This window comes from Hippocampus comes, unplaced genomic scaffold, assembly GCF_001891065.2.
Source record: "Hippocampus comes isolate QL1 unplaced genomic scaffold, H_comes_QL1_v1.1 scaffold245, whole genome shotgun sequence".
Classification (NCBI taxonomy): Eukaryota; Metazoa; Chordata; class Actinopteri; order Syngnathiformes; family Syngnathidae; genus Hippocampus; species Hippocampus comes.
Genome location: NW_017805834.1, coordinates 711,657 through 739,422, shown reverse-complemented (window position 1 = coordinate 739,422; position 27,766 = coordinate 711,657). Strand labels below are relative to the sequence as shown.

The window sequence follows — 27,766 nt, the reverse complement described above, 5'->3', positions numbered from 1 at the left end:
TATATATATATATTCATATTTATGTTTTTCTTCCATTCTCGGTTTGCGACAATGGTGCTAAATTGCGAACCCTTGCTACAATGGCACCACCGGAATAGATAAACAATGCTTAACATTGGATTGACAAGTGATGCTGTGATGACACTAATCTATCACAAGTGTCACTGGCCTCGTGCAACACTGATTGGACTCGATTTTAATGAAGAAAAAAAAATCTCCAAAGCTACAGCTTTTGAACCGGTTTTCCTTGGGCAATTTTGATCAGCCACATTTTTTTTTGCCTGCATGGTGAGAATGGCAAATATTCACAGCCCAGAAACCCCGTTTCAACTCACTATTGCCAATGTGGAGAATGGGGAGCGTGAAGACTTGAAAGTGCTCTGTGACTGGATGAGCAGTTGAGTGGATGTGATTGGATGAGTTGGATGAGTGCACAAGTGTGAAAATGCAAGTGAGTGTGTGTCTGTGTGTGTGTGTGTGAGAGGGTGGGTGTGTGTGAGAGGAAGAGAGAGAGAGAGAGAGAGAGAGAGAGAGAGAGAGAGAGAGAGCAAGAGAGCGAGATTGGTGTGGCCGTGTTTCCTTTTTTTTCCCAAAACTCACCACCTTTGCAAATTTGAAAGTTACATTCTTCTACATCGCAATGTTGGTTTGAATTGGATTAATTTGCCATAGTTTTCATGTATTCTACTTATGTAACAATGTATACGGTATAGTAAAGAGGTTTTGTTCAGAGCTACACAACACCACCACCATAAGGCAACAGTGTCAAATAGTGGTTGGCGTGCACACAACACCCTCATACGGTGCCTCCATCCCTTTTAGGAGCTTCATGCACATAGGATGTTTAAGCTCCACCAGTTCTTGTGTGTGCAGGTTGAGGCAGGTTTACTCACATTCCTTTTTTTTTGGAGGGGGGGTAGTCGTAAACACTCAGAAGAGGCCAGTTCAGCAGAGGCAGACAAAGAATATTCACGAGAACACAAAAGCTTCCTTTGGTTTGATGTGTGTGCGCGTGTGTGTGTGTGTGTGTGTGTGTGTGTGTGTGTGTGTGTGTGTGTGTGTGTGTGTGTGTGTGTGTGTGTGTGTGTATAACTTCCTGCAACTTCCTGCAAGGTGCGTTGAAGGAGATGTTAGATAAGTTTGCACTTGTTTATGTTCAAAGTCAAAATACATTTGAGATTTATTCATGAAAAACCTCTTAAATCTTCAATCTAGACGACCATCTTTGTTACCTTCCAGAAGGAGGTATTAAGAGTGATCACTTTGCAAATGATTTAGACAGAAAAGAACTTTAACATTTTGCCAAAAGTAAATATTTAGCCGAGATTGATTTTTAGTGTCTCGCTAAAACTGACACTAAACATTGACCTCAGACTGAATTAGTACTTGCTAATTAAGGAACGCAAGTCTTAGGACGTAGTACCTGTCCAAGGTCCAGCGTGACATTGACCTCGTTGAACTCCGTACTGCGTGACAGCGGCGGGCTCTGCCACCATCGCTCAGTGCCATCAATGGCGTTTGTGATGGGGTGGGCACGGTCGCTGTCGCCTTGGCGACAGATGTCACAGTACTGACCCTGAAAGAGACATTAGCATGAAATCATTGTCAGTGTGATGTACCATTTTTTAAAAATATATTTTTAAAAAATATCTTGATGTCACGGAGACTGAGTGTTTTATTCTGTGTATGTTAGTGAAAGATTATTATTATGTACTACTATTATTATTAAGTACTCAACCCTTTTGTCACACGACATGAACTCAATGCTAAGCTAAACTTTACAATTTATCAGTATTTCATTAAAAGAACAAGGATTTACTTAAAACTGAAATTAAGCATTGAACTTCGTCAGCAATTTAATAATCAACTACAATTCAGCATTCACCTTGTTCGAATCTTAAACATTTTCCAAAAACCAAACTTTATCCCTCCATCCATTTTCTCCCGAATATCCAATGTTGGGTCACAGTGCCAGATGAGGTGATATGTCGTTATCGTATTGTTATTGATATATGAACATTCAGCCTGTTAATATTGAAAATGAAAACAATATCAGTCAACTATTGGGACTTTTCATGCTCGCGCTGCATGAACAGTTCAGGTCAACCAATCACGTGACTCCTTTCAAGTTTGCTGATGATCGATCGTGAAAGCCAGCCAATGACAATCAAGAAACAACAAATCAAGAGGAAGACTTCGGGTGACATATTTACGTATACTGTATGTGAAGGCTCTCGACGCGATATTTTTTGCTTCGTATTTAATGACACTTTCTGTTGAATGAGCAACTCAAAGAGAACAAAATCATCAAACAACATCCAGAAGCAGGCGACACATGTATGGCAGGCTGATTGAACACTCTAAATTGTCCATAGGTGTGAGTGTGTGTGTGGATGGTTGTTCGTCTCTGTGCGGCCTGCAATTGGCTGCGTCGCATCTTCTACCTCCAGAATTGGCAGAAATCTTTAAAAGTGAGACAAAGGATGAAGATTTCATTGGAATTAGTGAGTTGGAGTGACACTGATAGTTTGGTTAACTTGTTATCATGTTCTTTATGCCATGGTTATCTGAACAACTCTGAATATGTTACGTGTACATACCAGGCACGTTTGTTCATCATGTAACGTTAGCGTATCGTACACTTATTCAGCCTGTTGTTCTCTATTTTTACTTTTACTGTATTTGGCTTTCAAGATGATATGTCCGTTCTTGGTGTTGGATTTTATCAAATAAATTTCCCCTCAAAATGCGACTTATACTCCAGTGCGACTTATACATGGGTTTTTTTCTTCTTTATTATGCATTTTATGGCTGGTGCGACTTATACTTTGGAGCCACTTATAGTCCTGAAAATACGGTAGTTTTAATTATTTATTATTGCTTGTTTTGACTCACTCACTGCCATCGCCTGGCAGCTTTATCACTCACATAAAACTAGGTGGGCTGGCAGCGATTTAGTTCGTGCCATGTGACTGACCAACACCCGAGTCTACTAGTCGTTCGCGAATGACCGACTGGGCACCTGCAATACAGCATAGTTTAGGTATACACACATTTCAGTGCTCCGACTCTTTTCAGTTTGTTCAAACTCCCATCATCTACTGTCAAATCAAGACCAGATTGTATGCAGGTGTGTGTCACTGAGAGAAAGAGAGAAAAATAATGCTGGACCTCCCATATTCCAAATGCTCATGTTAAGGAAGCTCTCTTTCTTAATTAGAAATTAGAAACAAGCCTGCGGATTTCACGGTAATGATCATTTCCGGTGGTGTGTCGTTTCCGTGGGATCATTTGTACGGTACCGAAAAATCGTTTTCCGTCAAAATCACAGCGCATAGTTGACTGTACATGATAGAACCTCTCCGTTGTGATCAACGCGATTTCACTGTGCCTGTATGTGTATTTGTTGTGTGTGAGTGTTTTTCTTCTATTCTACTTTAGTGGTGGGTGGGTGGAACAGGGAACATTATGTGCGCATGCAGGTTGCTATTTTAGTCTGCACGCTGAGAAAGCGCGTGGATGATGGATGGAGATGGCAGCAAAAAAATAAAATAAAATGATTGGCTCATTTCGCTGTCAATCTAAAAGAGATTCAGTGTCAGACAGATCATCCAATCATCATGCAGAAAAGCTCAGCGTCCGGGCCAGCCCATAAACGCCCACTAAACATAGACTCCCAGAGACGCTGAGCGTCCGGTGGACGGGACAAAACCAGCATTTATCCAATGAATCGTCTCGTTTCAAGGCATTGGGACAACCTACATTGAACTCTCTAGACGCCCAGCGTCCACGCTGTAGACACTCAGCGTCCACACAGTTTAAAGCACAGTGAAGCTTCGGGAATGAATGAGAAGAGAGTCGCGTCGTAACCAGTAATAAGAAGCTGATTCGGAACAAAAGTTGAGCGCGTTGTAGTGCATATTTAGTCAATGACATGTACACACAATTGTATGTACACACATATATTTGATCACTTATTTTTTGACATTTTAGGGGAAGCTGAGCTTCCCTTGCAGTCTTAGAGCAATCGCCTCTGGTAGCCATTGATATTATGTTTATTTACATAAATAGTACACACACATAATCATGTTAACAGTGTCAGGTTTACTTGTGGCCCATGGTATACAGCCAGATTTTGTTGTATGCTGTATTCATGATTCCATATGAGTACAATAAAAGTGTGAAACAACATATTTTGATCCATTTATTTTCTTGAATAAATCTGGAGTACAAAGCTGCTGATATAATTATGTTGACTGTTCAGGCCTTGTTTTCAAACGTTTACCCTTTAAATATGATACTTTTGAGTATCAGCATTTTTGATTATGAATATCGGTCAAAATAGAAAAATGGGTTCCCATGAGGAACGTTTATGGAACCCAAAATTAGTTGCAGTGGTTCCTACTGGGTAATCTAACGGAAACGAAAAACAGTTTCTGTTCATTTCTGAAATCCTCAGGCCTGAGAAAATAATGTTTATTTGTGTTATTGATTGTGTTTTATGATCAATCTTATGCACAGCATATCCTAACAGCTGCAGCTGTTTTTTTAAAGTAGTTTAACGGCCATCTTGAGAAAGAGTTGAGCATGTGCCACAAGTGTAAGAGTGTTGTATCCAGCAAAGTGCGAAATCGCTGTGAAGTGCTCCGATTGATGTCATAAGCAACATCACTTCTTAAAATCACTAGCAGGTGCAGCACAGTCAATGATAAGCCACACCCTACCCCCAACACCCACCTCACAGAACCACCACCTAAATTAACTGCAATCCTGCTTCAAGGGGACAACACAACAGGCAGAGGAGGTGGGGCTCAAATTGGAATAATCCCGCCAGAGCAGCACGGACAAACACGCTTCAAATGGCCGACACGGGTCAGTCACCAGGAGGAATGTGGGTAGGAGGCGGGAAGCTCGTCAGCCTTCATCATTAACCCATCAAGACCGAGCAGAAGCCTTCACCTTTCTAAATGCTAAATACACCATGGTATCAAGTCATATACATGATAACACACTAACAAGTCAACAATGTTAATAACATGCTATAAAGCTCAGATGTAAAGTGTCCTTGAGTGTTTTGAAAGGCGCTTATAAATGAAATTATTATTATTATGTCATTATACACGACACTAAGATGTCATCATCAACATGTTAAAAAGTCAACAATATGCGCACAAAATAAGAAGCCATCAACGCAATCATTAACCTGCTAACATGGCAAGATGCTTCCAACAAGCTATGAAATTCAAGTCATCAGCACGATGATCTGCTAAAAAGCCATCAACACACAAATTCTCAGCATGTTAACAAACAAAGAATCTACACGTTAGCATGCTATGAAGTCATTATGTGATCCCATACTATGAAGTGCTGATCAACATATAAGATAAGAAGATAAGAAATCCTTTATTAGTCTCGCAATGGAGAAATTCCCAATTCACAGCAGCAAAGTTATGAAAGGAAGAAGTAGAAGAACAAAATATAGGAGATGCTGGAAAGGCAGCCACTCTCGCGGCTGTTGATTATATTAAATAATCAACAAAATGCTATGAAGTCATTCACATGCTAAGATGCCATCAAAGCGCTATGAGGTCATGGACATGCTAACAAACTATGTTGCAGGGATGTAACAATAATGGTGATACCGCAATATTAAAATTGCCACATTATCATTGTATTCTTATGAGATTAAAAGCAGCACATAGCCATCAAAAAACATTACTTTTCACCCACTTCAGCCAAAGACAGCATTGTGAATTACATGACAATAACATGATTGGCCAGTACTGCTGTTATTATGTAGCAAAAAGACAATATTGTGCTTTTTTTCTTCTCAATAATATGAGGATTGTTTTTATTTGAATAGTGTGAGATTTTATACAGTATTGTGAGCTTTTTTTTATAATATTGCAAACCTCCCGACAATATTGTGATAATTATCAATTAACAATGTGATATTGTATCCTGATGTTTGGATATAACATCCCTCCTAGAAGGCCACTGAGAAACATGCCGAAGTGTAGTGGGGAAAGGGGAGGGGCCTCTTGTGAGGGAGGAGCTTAATCTGAAGTACAATAGAGCTAAGATCGGTCCTAAAAAATCGAGCCCGACCCGAACCGGCCCGAGGGTATTTAAGCCCGACCCGGCCCGAGCCCGATCACTTAGCTTGATTTGCAGGCCCGAGCCCGAAGCAAACCCGACATTTCATATTTTATTTGTGAGGACCCGGGAGGAGGAGGGGTGATTTCTGATAACAAAGCCTGCCTTTTGTAACGAAATCTAAGTTACACAAGACTGTATAAACATTTACATCTTTTATATTTCTGTTTCCGAAGAGGTTACAGTAAACGACAATTTTCTATCGTTGACGGACTTTTTTAAGAGTGGACGGGGAAAATTTAAGGCCGTCCATGAAAATTGGGCCGTAAATCACCGCAGCAGTACGTCCTTAAGAAATAAGAGAGAGAAGCAGAGAGACAAAAAAGAATAATGATGGGTGGATCATAGAAAGAGACAGGAAGGAGTTCTTTGAATTGTCATTGCAAGAGTTTAGTACAGTACGTGTTGTGATGAGGCGACTTCTGTTTTTTTGCCATATATGGCTTGTTTAGAACAGCCCTCCAATATGGCCGCCGGTAGTGCATTGTGGGTAATTGCTAAAAGGACGGAGCCCTCTATTGGCAGTGTTCTAAGTGTGTTCGTGGACAGGGTCGCCCCTCCCTACACGCCAACGCGCACAATGTCGATTTGCGAAAATGACAAGAATCTGACTAATCTGAGGGAACACACCGACATGTACCTGACACGTCTCAGGTCCCATCCGCTACCCTTAATTTCGAATAGGGTCCCACCACTGGGCCACAGTTGAATTTAACGGTAACTAAAGGACAAGATGAAAGACTTGGGTTGCCAAAACTGCGGTTAAATGGTAGTTATTCCAAAATGTTACTTGAATCAATTCTGTATTCAATTCAACTCTTTGCACTTCACTGCATTTCTTGAAAAGAAGTCGGACAACCACATTCTTTGATTGGGACATTTTCCTGCCACTGGATATTTGTGTTTCATTTATTGATTGATTTCATTTACTTGGTCCATTTTATTGTGTGCTCTATACAAAATATGGATTTGATGAAAAATGGAAACAACATCACAGAAAATTGCCATTCATTTCATGCAACTTAAGGAAAAATGCTTTATAAAGTTATACAGGAGTCCAAAAAGGATCTTTTTTTTTTTTTTTTTTACAATATATTGACCGTTGACCCCCGCTATTCGCAGGGAACAGGCCTATTTAATTTGTAAGATTTCATTGGTGCAGCCCACTTGGGAACAGATTTTCCTCCATGCAGCCCCACAGCAAAAATGAGTTTCACACCCCTGCACTTATTGGCTGTGAGAGATCATCAGGGGTCACGTGGAAAATGATCTAATTGCATGTATTATATTGATTAATTACATAATTGTTCATCTATGACAGTGATGAATATAGGCAGAACAATACAATGCTGTTTAATCACAATAAGGTACAATAAACGTGCATTTGTTATGTTGAATGGAAATGAATACAATAAGTAAAACTAAAATTGGAAAAAAAAAAGATTTCATAAAATAAATTCAATTAGATATTTCCATATCTCTGTCTATGCATGCATTGATCTGTCTGTCTCTCATCCATCAGTCTTTTTTTAATCTTCACACAGGACATACCATACATCTGGCCACATTCAGACTGATTTATCCTCAAAATATCTGACATCTGAGCTAGGCGCTCGACAGAAAACTATATACAGCTATGCGGCGGCCCTCCATTCCCTCCCTCCCTCCTGTGTCTTAATGACCATTTAAATTCCAGCTTTTGCGATAAGTAAATCACATTTCGATTATACTGGAAATGCAATTAATCATTCAGCCCTACTTGCAAACTTCTTTTGTTTTGTTTATTTGTTTGGGGTTTTTTTTTTGCTATATTTTGGTCCAAGCTGGATTCGAACTCATCACGCGGCAGGCGGCAGACCACGTGTTCTTGAAAACCGACTGTACAAGGAACATCCTTCCTGGTGTTGTTCAATGCAAAGCATTTTGCTTTGCACTTTGTATTTTGTGACATGAGTAATGTATTATTTATAGTTTATCCATCCAACTATTTTCTAATCCGCTCATTCTCACAAGGGTCGCGGGGCATGCTTGAGCCTATCCCAGCTGTCTTCGGGCAGTAGGCAGGGTGCACACTGAACTGGTTGCCAGCCAATCGCAATATTTATACTTTATTAATTGTAAAATGTTATGCCTTTTTTTCCCATGTCATTTTTGAAAAATAAATGCTTTCCATCCATTATCCAAGCTGCTTTATACACACACACACACACACACACACACACACACACACGCACACGCACACGCGCACGCACGCACACACACACACACACACACACACACACACACACACACACACACACACACACACACACGCGCGCATATGACCTCACAGTGCAGAGGTACCGGGTTCAATTCCAGCTCCGGCCTCCCTGTGTGGAGCAATATACAGTAAAGCAGTACAAAATGACTTTTCAGCTGTGGGTGTTACAACAAGGTAAAAGTTATTTCCTTTGTGTCAAAGGTGTCACTGGTGATGTTACTGCATTGTTGATCGCCAGCCCACGGGAGTCGCGTCGTCAGTTCGTTTCGGTAGGGCTCACCTGGATGGTCTGTCCCGGGTCTCCAGAAACCGGTCCGCCGACCAGCTTGCAGTAGAGGTCGGGCACGCTCTTTCCAGCCTCGTCTTCTCCGCAGGTGGCAGTGGCAGTAATCTTGGTGCCCTCGGCCAGGTTGAAATACGGCGGATGCAGGCTGAAGCCGTTCACGCCGCCGCTGCTCGCGGCCTCTTCTGCGGACACCGGAAGCAAAAGCACGGCCGAAACTAACGGCAGTAAAGCGAGGCGCGTGAGGGGCGCCATCACGAACACCACCTGTGCTGAGAAAAGTTGTGAGCTAAGCGGGACGCTGAACTTGCTGTTTGGGGAAGTAGCGGATCGAGTGAGGAAAAGCTGACTCCGTACTCGAGGCTTAGCGGTCAGGGTGCCTGTATGCGTGACTGTGCAGGCGATGTGTGTGTGCGCCTGTTCTGTCCGTTCCTAAAAGGGGTAGCGAGAACGCTCAAGTGGGCCTCCTACTTTTGGTCACGTTACCTGCACTCTCGTGCACGCGCAAAGGGGTGGGAGTTGGCAGGGTTGAAGTGCGTAGTCACGTGATCGTGGTTTATCAAATTCAATGAGGTTATAGAGCAGGGATAAGCAACCTGAACGATGGGAGGGGACATTCTGTTTCCATCAACCCTCCCGGGAGGCAACTTTGGACGCCACTTGCCACTTCCTGATATAAACCAAAAATTAGGTCGAAAACAATAAAGTGCTTTTTCACATACATACTAACATGCATACACATATACACACTATACATATATAAATATATACACAGATACAATCCATACATACAGATATAATGTACACATACATGCTCTACATGCAAAGAGATATGTTAAAATATACATACATTTACTGTATATACTCAGGTAAACACCTATATTAATATTATCTATCCATTATCTCAACCGCTTTATCCTCACGAGGGTCATGGGCGTGCTGGAGCCTATTCCAGTTGTTATCGGACAGTAGGCGGGGGACACCCTGAACTGTTTGCCAGCCACTCGCAGGGCACACATAGACAAACAACCATCTACTCTCACAATCACACCTACAGACAATTTTGAGTGATGACTTAACCGACTGTGCATGTTTTGAATGTGGCAGGAAACCGGAGTACCTGGAGAAAATCCACGCAAGCCCGGATTCGAAACCACGACCTCTGCACTCTGAGGCGCAGGTGCTAACCAGTTGATCGCCATACCCCCATAATCATTTTATTGTATTTTTTATGATCATTATTATGAATTTTTATGATATGATTGAATCAGTTACATCGTGCAAGTATTGTAAACAATCTTCAGAAAATAGTAAATCATAGTATGCCATCAGTAGGTGTATGTATGTAGATATTGCTCTGCAAACAACAATGAGACGTAAGTTGCTACATATCTCTTTATGGCTTTGTAGACAACATTATTCATAGACCGTGGGCCATGGGGAAAATCTAGCTTCCGTTTTTGACCCTTTAATGCACCTTATAATCGGAAAACATGGTAAGATGTCCACTGCAGTAACCATTGTCCCTGAACGGATTAAGTTCAATGACCACCCCCAGGGTGGGGTGAAAATTTGAAAAATGGGGCCCTAAGAACCTTCTAAAGCAGAGGTCCCCAACCGCAGAAAGAACTTGCCTTAATTCCGTTTTATTTATTTCGGAATACGAAAGATGTTTTATTTTGAAAAACTACCGGATTCTCCGTTACATCCGTCTGTGTCACGCTTGACACACGTCAAGCCGCGCTTCTCTGTCACGTGACCGAGTACTTCAAAACAAAATGCAGGAGCTCGCAAAATGAGTAAAAAAAACTGCTGGAGATCGCAAATCACGGCGGCCTTAAAAGTACGTTCGAGACAACTGGATTAAAGTTATGGCTGAATACTCTGAGATCGCCACAATAGCACTGTTGCTATTTCCGACATCCCACCTGTGTGAGGTGGGTGGTTTCTGCGGCAACGGCGACGAAAACAAAATTACGAAGTAGACTGGACATAAACCACACACTTGAGGTGTCATTGTCTCCTATTACCCCGAGATGGGACCGTCTGGTTGCAGAAAATCAAGCTCGGTGCTGTGGTGAGTCGTCATTTTCATGCATTTTGAATTTGCGTTGTTTCGTATTTTGAAGGCATTAAACATTGCCATAGCGATCGGAGTGTTTCGGCCAGATTAGACGCCCCTTGTGTTTATTATTATATTTCGAAAACGCCACAGTTTTCATGCAGCTCATACTATATTATTTTGTTGTATTATTTTCGCCACACCTTAAATGCCGGTCCCTGAAAATATTGTCTGACATAAACCGGTCCGTGGGGCAAAAAAGGTTGGGGGCCCCTGTTCTAAAGAACATACTTTTTTCACATGAGGAAATCTTGCAGATTATTAGCAAGTCCCGTTCCACTAAAGCCGGGTGCCCAAGTCTGGTCCTCGAGAGCCCCCATCCAGCCTGTTTTGGATGTCACCCTGCTCTAACACACCTCATTCAAATGATCAGCTCACCAGCAATCTCTGGAGAAGCCTGATAATGATCCTGATCATTTGAATCTGGTGTGTAAAGTATCAGTTGCTCCTACATGGTGTCATTTAGCCCCTAAATTTTAAGACAATTCAACATGTTTCATCTAATCGCACATCTCATCAGCAAATTTGCAGACTATTTTTAAATATTTTTTTCAGTGGTCCTAAACCCTGAATACATATTCGACTGAACAATTCCCACCACATTATTGTGTAAGAAAGATTAAAAAAAATAATAAAAATAAAAAATAAAACTTGGAATGGAATAAGGGACACATATTATAAAAACGAAGTTTTGTTAAATATGTTTTTTGTCCCTAACAGAGTGGAACTCTCTCACATTTCCCATCTGAAAAATCCATCCATAATTACAATTATTTCAATGTCTTTGCAAGTGAAATACACATCGCAACGTTTCTCGCAATATTCTTGGCCGCTGTTAACTACATTCTTTTGTGAAAAGAACAACCTCAGGACTCATCTACTTCCTGCCACTTTCCATCCGGGTCAATGAAGACTATCATGGGAAAGAAAACTCTTGTGCCTCAAGGGTTTTCTACGGATGACTGTGAAGCAATGTTCCCTCTAATTTTCCAATCCGTCTGAGCACCCACACAAACTCAATGAGCATTCCTTGTATCACAGTGAGCCAGATCAGACATTCACACGGTGGCCAATCCAGTATCACACTGGTCCAAAACCTAAGATCATAAGTTACACGTTGTAGGTATGTCACAAAAAAACTCAAACCAGCGATATACCAAAATGAGGACCAAATTGAACCGAGATTTGTGACATGAATAAAATGAACCCAGGTTTATAAGCCAGGCGTGTTTCTCTTCGGGGAGGAGTGTTCTGCCGAGTTGCATTGGTTCTTCCCTGGCGGCAGCAGGTGCTTTGGGGCTTGTGAAGGGCTGTGCGACCAGTTGAGGAGCAGCAGCACAAGGGGAGGAAGGGCGGGCAGGTTGGGCACTTCAACAGTGTTCTCTTATGCGGTTGTCAGTATGAATCACGAGGGAAATGAACTCCTTGACGGACTCGGCTCACCCCGAGTGGACAGCTGATCTTGAAGCTCCTCTGTAAGTTCGCAAATAAAAGCTGTCCAGCCTCATTTCAATTATTCTCAGAGGCCAAAATCCTGAACTCGATGGTATAGTCTGCTGTTGACTGAGCTCTGACGTAATGACATGAGCTGTTTGACAAAGCACTGATTAATTACTAAAGGGCTGTTCAAAGACTCGACATATCTCAGAAAAAAAGAAGCAAATGATTCTTATGTCTCTGTTCGCCAAGCAGTGCTCCATGGGAGTGAAGGGCTTCGGGGATCATGTCTGAGTCTGCTGGATCCATGACTGCTCAGATCATACTGTCACGCAAGGAACAGAATTTGGAAACCAGAGAGTCTTTTGTACAATAATACAAACAAACAACAGTGAGCAGGGCTAGATGCAGAACAGAAAAATACAAAGTAACAAACGAGAAGACTTTTGGGGGCAGGAAGGCATGGAAGAAATCTTGATGTTCTGACGTGTCACTGAGTCACCCCCGAGCATAAATACTGAGAGACATCGAGCCGTGTCCAATCCTACATGACACAAAAAAGGTGACAGAATAAAGCGCCATAGCAACTGACAACATAAAGCAACATGTCACAATAGAGTCACATAATTAACAAAAACAAGCCTTTTGCATTAAGGACCTGAGCAGCCACCGCAGCAAAGTCACGATTTCTTTTGTGGAAATTACTAGATTATTATTATTTTTATTATTATTATTATCATCATCATCATATTCAAGGCGTAGGGGCATTGCCATCTACTAACTGAAGGAAATATATATTTAACTTTTGGACGTTTTACTAACAGCGGGTTGACCAGATTTACCTCATATTTGCCCAGAAGAGTGTGTAGGCCGGATGATGTTGCAACATGAAAACAGCACTACTTCTAAAATTCTAAAAAGATGCACAAAAACTCAAAACCTTTCAAACACATCAGGCGTAGCAACAACATTCATCCATCCATTCATCTATCCATTGTCTAATCTGCATATCCTCACAAGAGACACAGGCATAATGGAGCCTATCCCAGCTGTCTTTGGGCAGTAGGCGGGGGACACCCTGAACCGGTTTCCAGCCAATCACAGGGCACACATAGACAAACAACCATCCGCGCTCACACTCACACCTCGGGACAATTGAGAGTGTTAGCAACAACATCAATATTTTCTTAGGATATTGTGCAATTTTTAAAAACTGGCTCAAACAACGCCCCCTAAAAACTTTGAGGGAAGCAGCGCTGGTTGTACGTGTCACCAAGATCGACAAAATTTGGGAGGTATCCGTAAAAGCCCAAGACCTACAGAAAAAGCTGACAGGAAGTCTCCCATTTTGAAGTTTCTTTCATGTTTGGACCCATTTTTGGCTTTTTTTTTTTTAGAGGTCACATTTTTAAAAATTCATTTTATTCGATTGTCCTGAGACTGGGTGTTGCATCCGAAGATGTTCGAGACGACCAGGAAAAAAAGCAGTGTTTGGCCAGAAAAAAGAGGCTGATTTTGATGGTCCTAACAATTTGTGAAATTTGAAATTTGCCACACACTTGGTAAAATAATACCTAATCTTTGAGTTCATTTTGTGGTTTAGAAAAATACTGAGTTGAGCCCTCCACAAAGTTTTAATGAAACAGCCACGGTTCAACATTTCACCAAGATGTACCAAAAATCGGAGGCCCATGTAACAGGTCGAGACAAAAAAAAATCTCTCTTCTTTTTGGCTTTTTATAAAGGTCATATTTTATCAAAATAGCTTTTAATCCAATGTACTTAATTAAAAAAGAATTCAATTGCAATGTGTCAGTACTCCAACGTTGTAAGGGCTGCGAGAGCCCTTGATAGCTGATTGCAACTCAAGTGTTATATTGGTATGGTCTATCACCCTTAATATCACTGTAAGAAGCTGCATATAGGACCCAAGTCTTGGTCAAATGAACTTACCGGTAATTGTTTTCGGAGGAGAGCAGGGTCCATGTGACAATTACACGATGTGGTGCGGATTTCATTTTCTATTTTTTTTAATGCATTTTTCTTCATGCTCAGTGAACCACATGAGCCAAGTAAACTTTGATTTCTTTGTCGAAGGCAAATATGAAAATGCAAAATATCAAGATTGCTCAGGTTTGATTTTGGGGGGGATGTGCTGTCCAGTATACAGTTGCTATGCACTAAGAAGGTGAGCACGTTAGAGAGAACATTGCTGTGAACCCTCTTGGGAGTTCAAGAATGTATTTAATTTATAGAATTTATTTAATTTACAGAATGTATCTTCAAGGATACAACACTGTACATTCTGCTGTTATAATCCCCCCCGACACACACACACGCTCACACAAAGTGGGGTAAGATAAGTGGACGCACTGACTGACTAAAGACGACTTCCAGAATTCCTGGAATGCTCCAGTTTCTTCCGCTCTGGTTTAAGAAGATGTGTATGCCCACGCGCACACACACACACACACACACACACACACACACACACACACACACACACACACACACACACAGAGTGATCTTTGAAGTGTTGTAGGCCTTGGAGGGGTAACAGCAGATTACAAGTACATGCATGCCCTCTTTGTCTCCTTCACCCAAACGTCTACTCACCTCCACCTTCTTTTCTTCATCTTCACTCTTTATCTCTTAACCTCGACTCCTGTTCACTATTACCCTTAATGTTCTCCATTTATTCATCTTCTTGTGATCTGCGTGTTTCTGTCTCCGTTCCTTTTGGTCTCTGCAAATGAAAATGAGGAAGTGAAGACAATAAGTGCGTAAACACGTGCGTTGTTCTGTTACTGAAATATGTATCTATGTTGCATTGTTTTGCAGTTACACTCCACCCCAGCAGGACAGAGATACATAGACAGCAATGCAATGCTCGACATTAAAAACACATTAAAACACGGGTATATACAGCAGAACAGAGAAGAGAAAGACAAGAAACTGAGAATTTGGGGGCCGTTTTTGTAGAATGGCGCCCATACGTTTGAAGTAAAAATGGTTGTAACATAATTTTCATGCCAGCGCAAGTCCACTCTTTCGTGTTTGGGACCATGTTGCGCCTGTCTGGGTGTTCTGGCGCACCAAGATGCCCCATCCCTGACTCATCCGAGAATTCGGTAACAGGAAGTCGGTGGCACTTGGCATAAAAGCGGGCACATCATCATATTTGGGATGGAGCAAAGGTCCATTTCAGGATGTCTGTAAATTTGGTACACACGCTATGGCTCACTGGGCATTCCTGCAGCACTTACAGCCGTACATGCAAATTTGGTTACAAAAAGTAGAATCGATTGTTAACTCGAAAGAAGCAGGTATAAAACGAAGCACGGGTGGTGTAACGTGATTGTGGTGCATTTGTTGAAGGTGCAGGCAGACAAATTCGGGGTGCCGCTGAAGTGTAAAGTGAATGTCATTGTGTTTTATTCATAGATATGACACCAGCGTATGGCGGCCTGGTGGTCCAGTGGTTAGTGCGTTGAATTCACAGTGCAGAAGTTAAATTCCAGCTCCGGCCTCTGTGTGTGGAGTTTCCTCCCAGATTTCAAAAACATGCATGGCAGGCTGACTGAAAACGCAGATGTTTGTTTGTTTATGTGTGCCCTGCGATTTGCTGGCAAGCGGTTCAGGGTGTCCCCCGCCTACTGCCCGAAGACATAGGCTCCAGGAAGCCCCGCGACCCTTGTGAGGATAAAGTGGTTCAAAAAATGGATGGATGGATGACACCAGCGTGAGACAATCCCTCTGAATCCATCCATTCATTTTCTACCACTTAACCAGGGTCCGGTCACGTGAGCAATAGCCTTCACAGGGAAGCCAGGAGGATCCCAAGGCATTCCCAGGCCAGCTGGGAGACATAGTCTCTCCAGCGTGTCCTGTCCCCGGGGACTCCTGCCCTAAGGGACATGCCCGGAACACCTCACCAGGGAGGTTTCCAGGAGGCATCCTAATCAGATACCCGAGCCACCTCATCTTTCTCCTCTCAACATGGAGGAGAGGCGGCTCAACTCTGAGCCCCTGCCAGATGACTGAGCTTCTCACCTTATCACTAAGGGAAAGCCAGTGGAGGAAATTAATTTCAGCCGCTTGTATCGGGGATCTCATTCTTTCAATCACGACCCATAGCTTGTGACCATAGGTGAGAGTAGGAACGTCGATCGACCGGTTTCTCAATGCCAATCCTAATTAGAAGTTATCGGCATGAAATTTCTTTTCGTTTTGTTTCACAAAAGTTCCTTTATATTTGTTGTGTTGTGTGTTTTGGTCGTGGTCCTGGGTATGACGTAAAACTGCATCCGACCGGGAGAGGGATGGGCGCCGCCAGGTCTAATCGCCCAAGACACACCACATGACGACAACTACAGCTTCAACCATTCCGGCTCGGTCGTCGCCCGGGTCAACAAGGACCGCGCCTACCGTTGGCCACCAGGACGGAGGTGGAAAGTTAACTACTGGGAAACTCTGCAGATTCCGCGCTAGAGACAAAATAGTGATCGGAACCTGGAACGTAAGAACACTAACTGCTGATGGGAAACCCGAAGAGTTAGCCCACGAGATGGACCAATACTGCTGGAATATCTTAGGCATTAGCGAACTACGCTGGAAAGGATTCGGTGAAACATCAACCGACAGAGGCCACAAGCTCTATTTCAGCGGCAAGGAAGACAAACACCAGCAAGGTGTTGGATTCCTTATTCATAAACACATCACGGACACTGTCATGGGCTGCCGGCCAGTCTCAAGCAGACTCATTATTATTCGCATGAGAGCAACCCCATTTAACACCACCATCATTCAGGTCTACGCACCAACATCCACATATGATGACAGTGAGGTGGAGGATTTTTACGATCAACTGCAAGCAGTCCTAGATCAAACCCCAAAGAAGGACATCATTATTGTGCAAGGGGACTGGAACGCAAAGGTTGGAGAAGACGCTTATTCCAACTGGAAAGGCACATGTGGTCCATATGGCAACAGCGAGACCAACGACAGAGGCCTAAGGCTCTTGGAGTTCGCTAGGTACAACAACTTACTGCTTGCGAACACACTTGGCCCCCATAAGGCCTCCAGACGATGGACCTGGCACAGCCCCTGTGGAGAATACCACAACCAGATCGACTACATCTTGGTCAAGAAATGCTTCCGCTCAAGCGTTAACACCGGTGGGACGCGCAGCTTTCCAAAAGCAGATATTGGGAGTGATCACAACCTTGTCCTGATGTCATTCCGCCTGCGCTTAAAGAAGATCAAAAGCTCCAAGTGCACAAGACTGAAGTTTGATCTGGATAAACTGCGACATCCTGAGGTGGCAGAAGCCTTCAAAGCGATGATCGGAGGGAGGTTTGCACCACTGCTCACCCTGGGTGCAGAAGAAATTAATGTCGATACCATGACCACCACTTTGAACACGGTTGTAACCGAAACAGCCACGGAGATTCTTGGCAAACTCCGCCCAAAGAAAAGACCTTGGGTCACTAATGAACTGCTAGACTTGTGTGACAAGTGGAGAGCCCTGAAGAAGAGTAAGAACTCACCTGAAGGATATGACGCCTATAGAGAAATCAACAAGAGCATCAAGAAAGGCATGCAGTCAGCAAAACAGAACTGGATTGAGGGAAAGTGCCAAGAAATTGAGAACAGCCTGAATGCCAACAACAACAACACCAAGAAGGCATATCAAATTGTTAAAGAGCTAACAAAACCAAAGCAGACCAGAGTCTCTGCTATACAAAGCAAGACCGGTGTATGCCTATCGGAAGAACAAAAGATCTTGGACAGATGGACTGAATACTGCTCTGAGCTCTACAACCACACTCTAAGCGGCGATCCAACAGTCTTGACGTGTCCTCAATCGTCGGCAGAAGAAGACACACTCCCTATCCTTCGTGAAGAAGTTGAGGCAGCAGTGCGAGCACTGAAAAAGGGAAAAGCAGCAGGAGTGGACAACATCCCAGGAGAGCTTGTGCAAGCAGGGGGACAAGCCATGATTGACACTCTCACCATCCTTTGTAATAAAATCTGGCAGAGTGGGGAGTGGCCTACATCATGGACCCAGTCACTCATCATCACAATTCCGAAAAAAGGCAATCTGCAACTGTGCCAAAACCACCGCACCATCAGTCTGATTAGCCATCCCAGCAAAGTCCTTCTGAAGATCTTACTGAATAGGTTAAAACCCCAAGCTGAACTGATCATAGCGGAAGAACAGGCTGGATTCAGGGCAGGACGGAGCACCACAGAACAAATATTCAACCTAAGGATTATCAGCGAGAGATATCTGCAGCATCAACAACATCTCTACCACGTGTTTGTAGACTTCAAGAAAGCCTTTGACCTGGTATGGCATGCAGCACTGTGGACAACCATGAGAAAATACAACATCAGCCCTAACCTTATCAGGGTCATACAACATCTGTACAGCAAAGCTACCAGTGCAGTTCTCTACAACGGAGCCATCGGTGACTGGTTCAAGACAACAATTGGAGTGCGCCAAGGATGTCTTCTCTCTCCCATACTCTTTAACATCTTTCTTGAGCGTGTTATGGCGGATGCCTTGGCGGACCACGAAGGAAGTGTCAGCATAGGAGGTAGACCAATTACAAACCTTCGTTTTGCTGATGACATCGACTTGCTTGCTGGAGAAGAAAATGAACTTGCTAGCCTAGTTCAAAGGCTTTACATCACCTCCAGAGCATATGGTATGGAGATCCATGCCGACAAAACAAAAATCATGACCAACAACAACAATGACATCCTCTCTGGCATTGAAGTCAATGGACAGGCACTAAACTGTGTATCGAGCTTCAAGTACCTCGGAGCAATTGTGTCCGATGAAGGATCAAAGCAAGAAGTCCTTGCCAGAATTGCTCAAACGACTGCAGCCCTGGCAAAACTCAGGCCCATATGGAAAGATAATAACATCAGTCTGGCATCAAAAGTGAGACTGCTGCGCTCACTTGTCACCTCAATCTTTCTCTACGCTTACGAAACATGGACCCTTACAGCAGAACTGCAGAGGAGAATACAGAGTATGGAGATGAGATGCTACAGAAGACTTTTGGGTATCTCCTACACCCAACATATGTCACTAATGAGGAAGTCCGTCAAAAGATCAGACAAGCCATCGGCCCACATGATGACCTCCTATCCACTGCCATTAAGAGGAAACTGAGGTGGTACGGACACGTCCCCAGATCCTCAGGCCTTGCAAAGACCATCCTGCAAGGCACCGTACAAGGTGGCAGAAGAAGAGGGAGGCAAAAGAAAAGATGGGAAGATAACATCATAGAATGGACTCACTTGAAACTCAATGAGGCAATGAGAGCTGCCGAAGACAGAGAAGGATGGAGAGAGCTGGTCAGCAGATCGTCTGTGGTGCCCCAACGACCCTCCGGGGTTACGGGATAGACGAGACGAGACGACGACGAGACGAGACGACGAGTTTTGTTTCACTTTAAAATAGCTTAGTAGAAAAAAAGTTAAAATCTTAAGGTCTTAAAAGTTCCATTTTAAATATATAGTTAAGGTTTTTCAGTAGTATTTTTTTTTTTGTTGCAGTATGTAGAGCAGTGTTTCTTAACCTGGTTTCGACCGAACCCTAGGGGTTCGGTGAATCGGTCTCAGGGGTTCGACGGAGCCTCTGCCATGGAGAGTAAGACACACCCGACTCAACATATCAATTAGTTATGACACGCCCGCTTCGCCATCGCTGGCTGCAGATGGTCACATTATATTGCTTGTCCCAATCAGTGCTGTCTGAAATTTTGTTTGCTTAGTAGTCAACGTGTGACTGTCGTGATAGTATGTCGTACAATTAAAAAAAAAAAAAAAAAAAAAACGATACATATTTCTTGAAATTTTATTGCATATTTTCTACTCCTCAGACACACACAACAAGCTTTGTGACGATTTCATTTTGGATTGTTTTGTTCCACTTTGCCATTGTTCAAAACACCAATGCGGATAAATCACGCTAGGACAGCTCAAGTGATTTTGATAGTGGTTGGATGAGAAGTATAAACATAACATTCCGACACACTACTGGTTTGTCGGCAAAGCACTGCACCCGCGCGTGATGCAAATCAACATATCTATAACAACTCGCCAACCCAAACTAGTGCAGGGAGTGGCAAAATGACCACACCTGAGCAAGCTGGAATTTATAGCTGAATTCAACTTTGGCAAATACAGTATTTCAAGCATTATATTTTTAGATTCAGAAGAAACAACAAGTGGGATTAAGGGAATGGCATACAGGAAAGAGCCATTTGGCACAGGATTCAAACCAGGGACTCCTGTGACATGCACTATAGCAGTGGTCCCCAAACTACGGCGAGCGGGCCGGATCCGGCCCCCCTCTGCATTTGGTCCGGACCCCCTGAACAAACCACAGAGAGTACTTTGATTTGTTTTTCATCTATGTGGATTTGTATTGGGTAATAAAGTTGGGCTTTTACAAATAAAATCTTCCTTAGTTGTGAACTATTTTCATTATTAAGTCAAGTCAAGTACAACTTTATTGTCAAATGTGCTGATGTGCAACATACAGGCATCAAAAGAACACAACATAAACCACTGATGTAGAGTGAATAAGATAAGATAAGAAAACCTTTATTAGTCTCGCAATGGAGAAATTCCCAATTCACATAACTAAAGCTATTTTAAAAATAAAAAACATACAAAAATATTGTGCATGTTTTTTAAACATTTATATGCGCGATTTTACATTATTATATAATTTAAGTCAAACAAATTTAGTGAGGCGAGCAAAAAGAGCCAGTTCTCCAAACAGAGAGAGGATTCCCATCATGACGGGTAAAACAATAGCTAAAGCGTCAGCTTCAAAACTTCAAAATTGACTTCACATCTTAATCATTCTGATTTTGAATGCTACTACACAAAATCAAATCTGTTGTATATAATCGACCCATTTCATGCCCCTGGCATGCTTTTTATGTTTATTGGGTCAGATATAACGAATGACGAAGTTCCAGATCCTCATTAGGGTATATGTACAACGACCTCATTAACTTTCAATTATCCTACTTGTGAGAATGTTTGAAAGCCTACAGAAGAGGGGTACAAATGGACAACATCTGGACTTCTAATGAACCTTCATCTTTGGTGTCTACCTGAGTTATCATCACTGGCAGGGTAGAAGTGTTCCTTCATTGGCATTAAGCAACATGTAGTGTAACGTGCGTAACTACGTGATACTAAACCTTTTATATGCATTTACAGCTGAATCATCAATCATCTTACGCTGTGGTCCTTCTTAAATAGTGGAAAGAGGCGGGTGGCGGTCTGAAGCTCGAGGACCCCAACAAACATGGTTTGTTTGCGGCCCTAACTGCACATCCACTACAGTGGGTGGCGGTAGTGCGCTCACTGTGAAAGTGTGCGCATGGAGTATCAAGTTGTAGTTTTCTTTTGTTTTGTTTTACACAGAGGATGCACACAAAGCACAGGACAGGGCATTAGGGGTATGTTTAGAAAAAAACTGCGAGCACGCTCCGCGCCACACTGACAGTTCGGAAACTCATAGTGTGTTGAAATGTAATTTACAGTGCCACAAAATAGCTGACTGGGGACATGGAGCGGCCAGGGCAACAGCCAGGATGATTCTAAGGGGTAAAAGCAAGATGTGAGGCTTGTGGGCTGACGGAGGATTTAAATGACCTCATTCAACATTCATGTCTCGTGAGTTGCAACTGAAGTTGTTACATTATTAAAAATTTCTGAGGTTGGCGGTTGTTTTGCGGTCTTTCTGAAAGAGCCACTGCAGCTCATGTTTATAGGAGTCTCGCAACAACAATTAATATGGAGTTTCCTGGGACCAACTGTCAAATATTTTTTTTTATTGAAAAAAATAATTTCAATTTATTGTCCTTGGAGACTTTTCTGTTTCAAGTCCTTGGAGACTTTTGCTATGTGGTGCTCTTTTTGCGTGGAGAAAAAGATGCCTGCCAGTTGGCCCCCGATAGTGACTTTTGCCCTCACTTCATTTGTGGTCGGTCAGGAACAGGCCAAACAAAGACGATGAAACAGTTGATACAGAACCATCTTTGTCCTTTGTGAAGTATGGCACAAGACGGGGTTAGTGAATGATGTCAGCACACACCATTTGGCATGCTCCAACATGCTCTGGTGGTCCACGCCGCAGGTGCGGAAGCTGTAAACTAGAGTGGCTGTGTTGTACAGAAAGGTGAGATCAGTCACTCATTTCCTTCCAAGCCTCAGAGGAAGAAGTACCTGAGTCGGAAGACATGTTGGAACGCAAACATTTGATGATGACAGCAGTCTGCGATTGAAAAACCACCTCCTCTGCCGTCCATTCATTCCTGTGCAAAGCAGGTGTTATCGCAGGCGGGATGAACAAACATCTGGAATGGCGAGCAGGTTGGGCCAGGAAACACAACTATGTTGATTCAATTTGAACTTTAGAGCAGGGGTCCCCAACCGCCGGTCCGCACGGCATTCGGTACCGGGCCGCACAGAAAGAACTTTCCGTTTTATTTATTTCGGAATACGAAAGATGTTTTATTTTGAAAAATTACCGGATTCTCTGTTACATCCGTCTGTGTCACGCTTGACTCACGTCAAGCCACGCTTCTCGGTCACGTGACCGATGACACTCAAAAACAAAACGCTGAAGCCCGCAAAATGAGTAAAAAAGCTGCTTGGAGATCGCAAATGACGGCGGCCTTAAAAGTACGTTCGAAACAACTGGATCAAAGTTATGGCTGAATACTCTGAGATCGCCACAATAGCACTGTTGCTATTTCCGACATCCTACCTGTGTGAGGTGGGGAGTTTATGCAGCAACAGCGACTAAAACAAAATTACGAAGTAGACTGGACATAAACCACACACTTGAGGTGTCATTGTCTCCTATTACCCCGAGATGGGACTGTCTGATTGCAGAAAATCACGGAGAAATGGGGAGGGTTGCGTCAGGAATGGCATCCGGCGTAAAACTTTTGCCAAGACGACCATGCGAGTTGGTAGGACGGTTTACAGGGGCGGATGGAAATTACTGACTCGCTGTGGCGACCCCTGAATAGGGACGTGCCGAAAGGAGAAGAAGAAGAAGAAGAAGAAACATTACCAGAGCGATAAGAGTGTTGCGACCAGATTAGACGCTCCTTGTGTTTATTATTATACTTCGAAAACACCACAGTTTTCAAGCAGCTCATACCATATTATTTTGTTGTATTAATCCGCCACACCTTAAATGCCGGTCCCTAAAAATATTGTCTGACTTAAACCGGTCCGTGGGGCAAAAAAGGTTGGGGACCCCTGCTTTAGAGTGTTCTACAGCCGTGGTGCTCGGGGGGAGTCCCCAAATTCAAATTCCCCAAATTGAAATCCTGCTTCGGGCCCCATAAAGGTTGGCTGTCAGAAGGGAAGTGTTTTCTGTTTGTCCCTCAGTCTCCAGTAATTGCCATGATGAGTACAATCGTTACATTGATTTAAATTCCTCAAACAGAAAATGAATGCTCAAATCAATTCAATGTCAACGTTTGTGGTCTCTATTTTTGAAACCCGCATGTCACAACTACATTCAGGATCTGGCTTACTTTCAAAAGTGATGAGGTATTTAACGATTATATTAATCATTACAGTAACAGTGTCACATACAACACCCATGAAAACATTTGAAAAGTACAGAAACATTGTTTGGTGCTCATCTACAGTACGATATATCAAAAACGATACTGTTGGGGTTTAACATTTATTATGATCGCATGGGTTCATCCTCAGGCGTTGTTCAATTTTACTCCACATTTAGCTTGTTTGTAGCTACTTTTGTCTATGTACAGAAATAGTTTGTAATTTTAAAGTTTTTTTTGTTTTGTTTTATTTTGATGCTTTTATTGCATCAGATGCTCAACTGACTGAGTGTCAGTCCATCCATCCATCATCTGAGCCACTTCATCCTCACGCCGGTCATGGGCGCGCTGGAGCCTATCCTAGCTGTCTTCGGCATCAGCACAAATTATTTTATATCTTTTTGATTTGCAGGTTAAAGTTTCTTTTAATATTGTGCTCCTGAGTTAATATTGGTGATCAGTTTGAATTCATTATTATTTATTGATTTTATGTAATTTTATTTTTCAGTATCGTATGATTTGACGTGGTCAGTCAAAAAATGGTTGTAGTTTAATTAAGGATTTAATTTATTTTTTGAATTTCAGATGCACTTTAAATCTTTTCTGTTACAGTTAATTTAATAATGTTATTCTTTGTTGTAAGTTGGCCCATATTTCTTTATTTTTTTATTCTTTTATACACTAATAAGGATACAGTGTGATGCATGGGTGTACATATAACAATTTTATCAACAAATGATACTATTTATAGTCACACGCGGGGGGGGGGGGGTCTTCTTCCTAGGGGGGGCATGACAGAAGGTTGGCTTTGACTAAAAGCCAACCTGCAGATCTCATCAAACATGTGAATTCACATGAATGTAATGTTGACTGATAAATGCTAATTTTATCACTGCTCTCCACTGTCAATCCTTCACCTGCCGCCGCTTCTGTCCTGGCAGCACGGCTGCGTAAACAAATGCATGTGGGGATCAGTCACATGACATCCGGAGCTCTATGTACTCAAAATATTTGCTGTATTTCTTGCTTTTTAAAAAAGGGCATGGAATTTTATCCGGCATAAAATTTTAACCCACTAAGTATAAATTAAATTTTTCAGCGAGGTGGCCAGTTTGGGGAAGCAAGTTTTGTGTCACCCCTGATTCAGATGGTTTCTCGGCTACAATGGCAGCAGTGACTGTTGAACATTGGGGCAAAGGCCATCTTTCTCTTGCTCATGTCATCTGCATGCGCCGCAGGAAGACCCTCTGTTGAGAAGTTTCAGTGGACTAATGATGGATTTATGAAACAGCCAGAGGATTTATTTTATTGTTTTTCCGCAGGGGTTTTCCCTGCCAAAAGGAACAAATAATGACTGTAGGACAGGGGTCACCAACTCCCATCCTCAAGTGCCACTATCCTGCATGTTTTATATGTTTCTGCAGAAACCTGATAAGGATCCTGATCACTTGAATAAGGTGTGCTGGAGGAGGGAAACATGCAGGATAGTGACCCTTGAGAGCCGGCGTTGTTGATCCCTGCTGTACAAGTGCACACTGTGACAGTCAAGCAAGGGAGCCTATCTCAGTTGTGTGACCATAGCGTTGGAGGGGCCTCGTCGCGTAAACAATTGCCCACTCTCTCTTGCCTTTTCTACTGTATTGCTGGTCCTAAACTATGGAATAATTTTCCAGTAGTGTACATCAGACAACTACCAGCCTCCAAACCTATTTTTATTCCTTGGCTTTTCAGGCAGTTTGAGACGCCACCCTTATTCCATCCATCCATCCATTTTCTAATCTGCTTATCCTCACAAAGGTCACAGGCATGCTCAGGCATATGGTGATCACGCACTGCACGGAGGGCACCAACAGCCCCCCCCCTCAAAAAAAATTCATGCTGGTAAAAAATGACAATACATTAATAGGAATTATAATAAAAGGAGTATATCACATTTATAATAAAGGTTTGTAAAGTATGTTGATAAATACATATATTTATCAACATACTTTACAAACCTTTATTATAAATGTGATATACTCCTTTTATTTTTGTATTACATAATGTAATACAAAAATAACTTTACACGAAAAAAGATTAATCTCCTGTGCAGACCTCTCGTTGGTCGACCTTTGGTGCCCTGCCACCCCCTCTCTTACGTTCCCTATAGTACTGTGGTTGATTCCATTACGCTTCAGTCAGAAATTTGGCAGAAGTTCATTTTTGGACATCTGTCGTAGAAAAGGCACCAAGAGTCGGGGGCAGAAAAGGAATATAAAAAAAAACTGCGAGATGTTGGTCGTGCATCACTTGCAAGTAAGACAATGTTTTAAATAATTGTTTATTTTGTTACAGCATTGTTTCAATGACTACAATAACCACAGCCAAGTTTAGATGATGCGTTTACATGCACTTCAGTAGTGCAAAAATCAGAAAAACCTGTTTTACATGGTTCGGTCAGTAGTTCGACTTCTTGGACGTAAAACGCTTGGTTTCAGGATAGGCCTCTCCAATTCTTGCAAAAATCTGCTGTTCTTCAAGAAATGCTCGTGACGATTGCGTGATACAAGCTCACCAAAAACAACCCAAACGCTGTTGTGGAAAAGTTGTGACCTGCACATTGATTACGCTATTTAAATTAATTGGAATGTTACGAGACCAAGTTGTTTTGTATGCAACGACTATGCCGACATTTTCAAGAGGTTCATGGGGCAAGAGCGACATCTATTGGTGAAACTGTAATTTGGATTATTATTATTTTTTTTTTTAATCTTTAAGATGACTTCTCCCTTTCATATTCAGTTTTCACATTTTGTCCAGAATACCTATGGAGGGGCCTATCAGTCCTTGTCGATAAAGGTAGAAGATTAAGATTTTCATGTACCTGTGTTTTAAATACAGTATAGGCCTACATAATATCGAAAATATTTGTACCATGGTTTAAAACTATATTTCACTGTGGAATCCTTGGATATTTTGTCTTGTATTTCTGAAGATAGGATCAATGCTTCAATATCTTCAAGGAGGAACTCCAGGCCAAGTGAAAGTTTCAGATGATCAACCATATTTATTTGTTAGTAGCGGCAATTTTTAAATTATTTTTATTTATATGATTATTGGGTGCCATTCTTGGTGTTTTATAAAGATTTATGCTTTATGTCCTTATTTTTGTGAACGTTTTAGAAACATTAGTATTGACATGTTATTTTGTAAAATAGAGCAAAACCGACAAATTCTCAGATATTGTTCATTTCTGTCAGTGGTGGTGCGGGAGAGGGGGGGGCACCACAAAACATTTGTGCTTCACAGTTTTATGTGCACACTATCGGCGACTCGACACATTTTTCTTTTTGCCTTCCTCTTTGATTTTATTGTTCCAAATCTGCATTTCAGGCAGAGGCGATTGCTCTAAGACTGCAAGGGAAGCTCAGCTTCCCCTAAAATGTCAAAAAGTGATCAAATATATGTGTGTACATACAATTGTGTGGACATGTCAGTGACTAAATATGCGCTACACCGCGCTCAACTTTTGTTCCAAATCAGCTTCTTATTACTGGTTACGACGCGACTCTCTTCTCATTCATTCCCGCAGTTTCACTGCGCTTTAAACTGTGTGGACGCTGAGCGTCTGCAGCGCGGACGCTGGGCGTCGAGAGAGTTCAGAGCCCCCAGTCAGCAAAGGCATCTGGCCCGGATTCGGCATGAAGCTGGCACAGCTGGCCTTGTGTCGGCACTGGCATAACGCATGTGGGCCGAACACGGCCCAGGCGTGGCAAAGGAGGCACTGGCTTGACTCTGGCAAACCAGATGAGGGCCAGTTGTGGAGTGAAGTATTTGGGCCAGAAATCAATTTCCAACTCCGGCCCGAATATGGCCAGCCAGTATTGAGCCACTCCTAAATG

General features: G+C 42.5%; 1 protein-coding gene across 1 annotated transcript in view; it reads right to left on the bottom strand.

Annotated features, from left to right (window-relative positions):
• lama5 (laminin, alpha 5) overlaps positions 1-9,174 on the bottom strand; it is a 128,753-nt gene extending 119,579 nt beyond the window's left edge. The window contains exons 1-2 of the mRNA XM_019887747.1: positions 8,697-9,174; positions 1,424-1,576 (exon numbers count right to left, since the gene is read on the bottom strand). Coding sequence (XP_019743306.1) covers positions 1,424-1,576; positions 8,697-8,954 — 411 coding nt within the window. The 5' untranslated portion in view covers positions 8,955-9,174. The remainder of the gene's footprint in view (positions 1-1,423; positions 1,577-8,696) is intronic.
• Between the last annotated feature and the right edge of the window lie 18,592 nt (positions 9,175-27,766).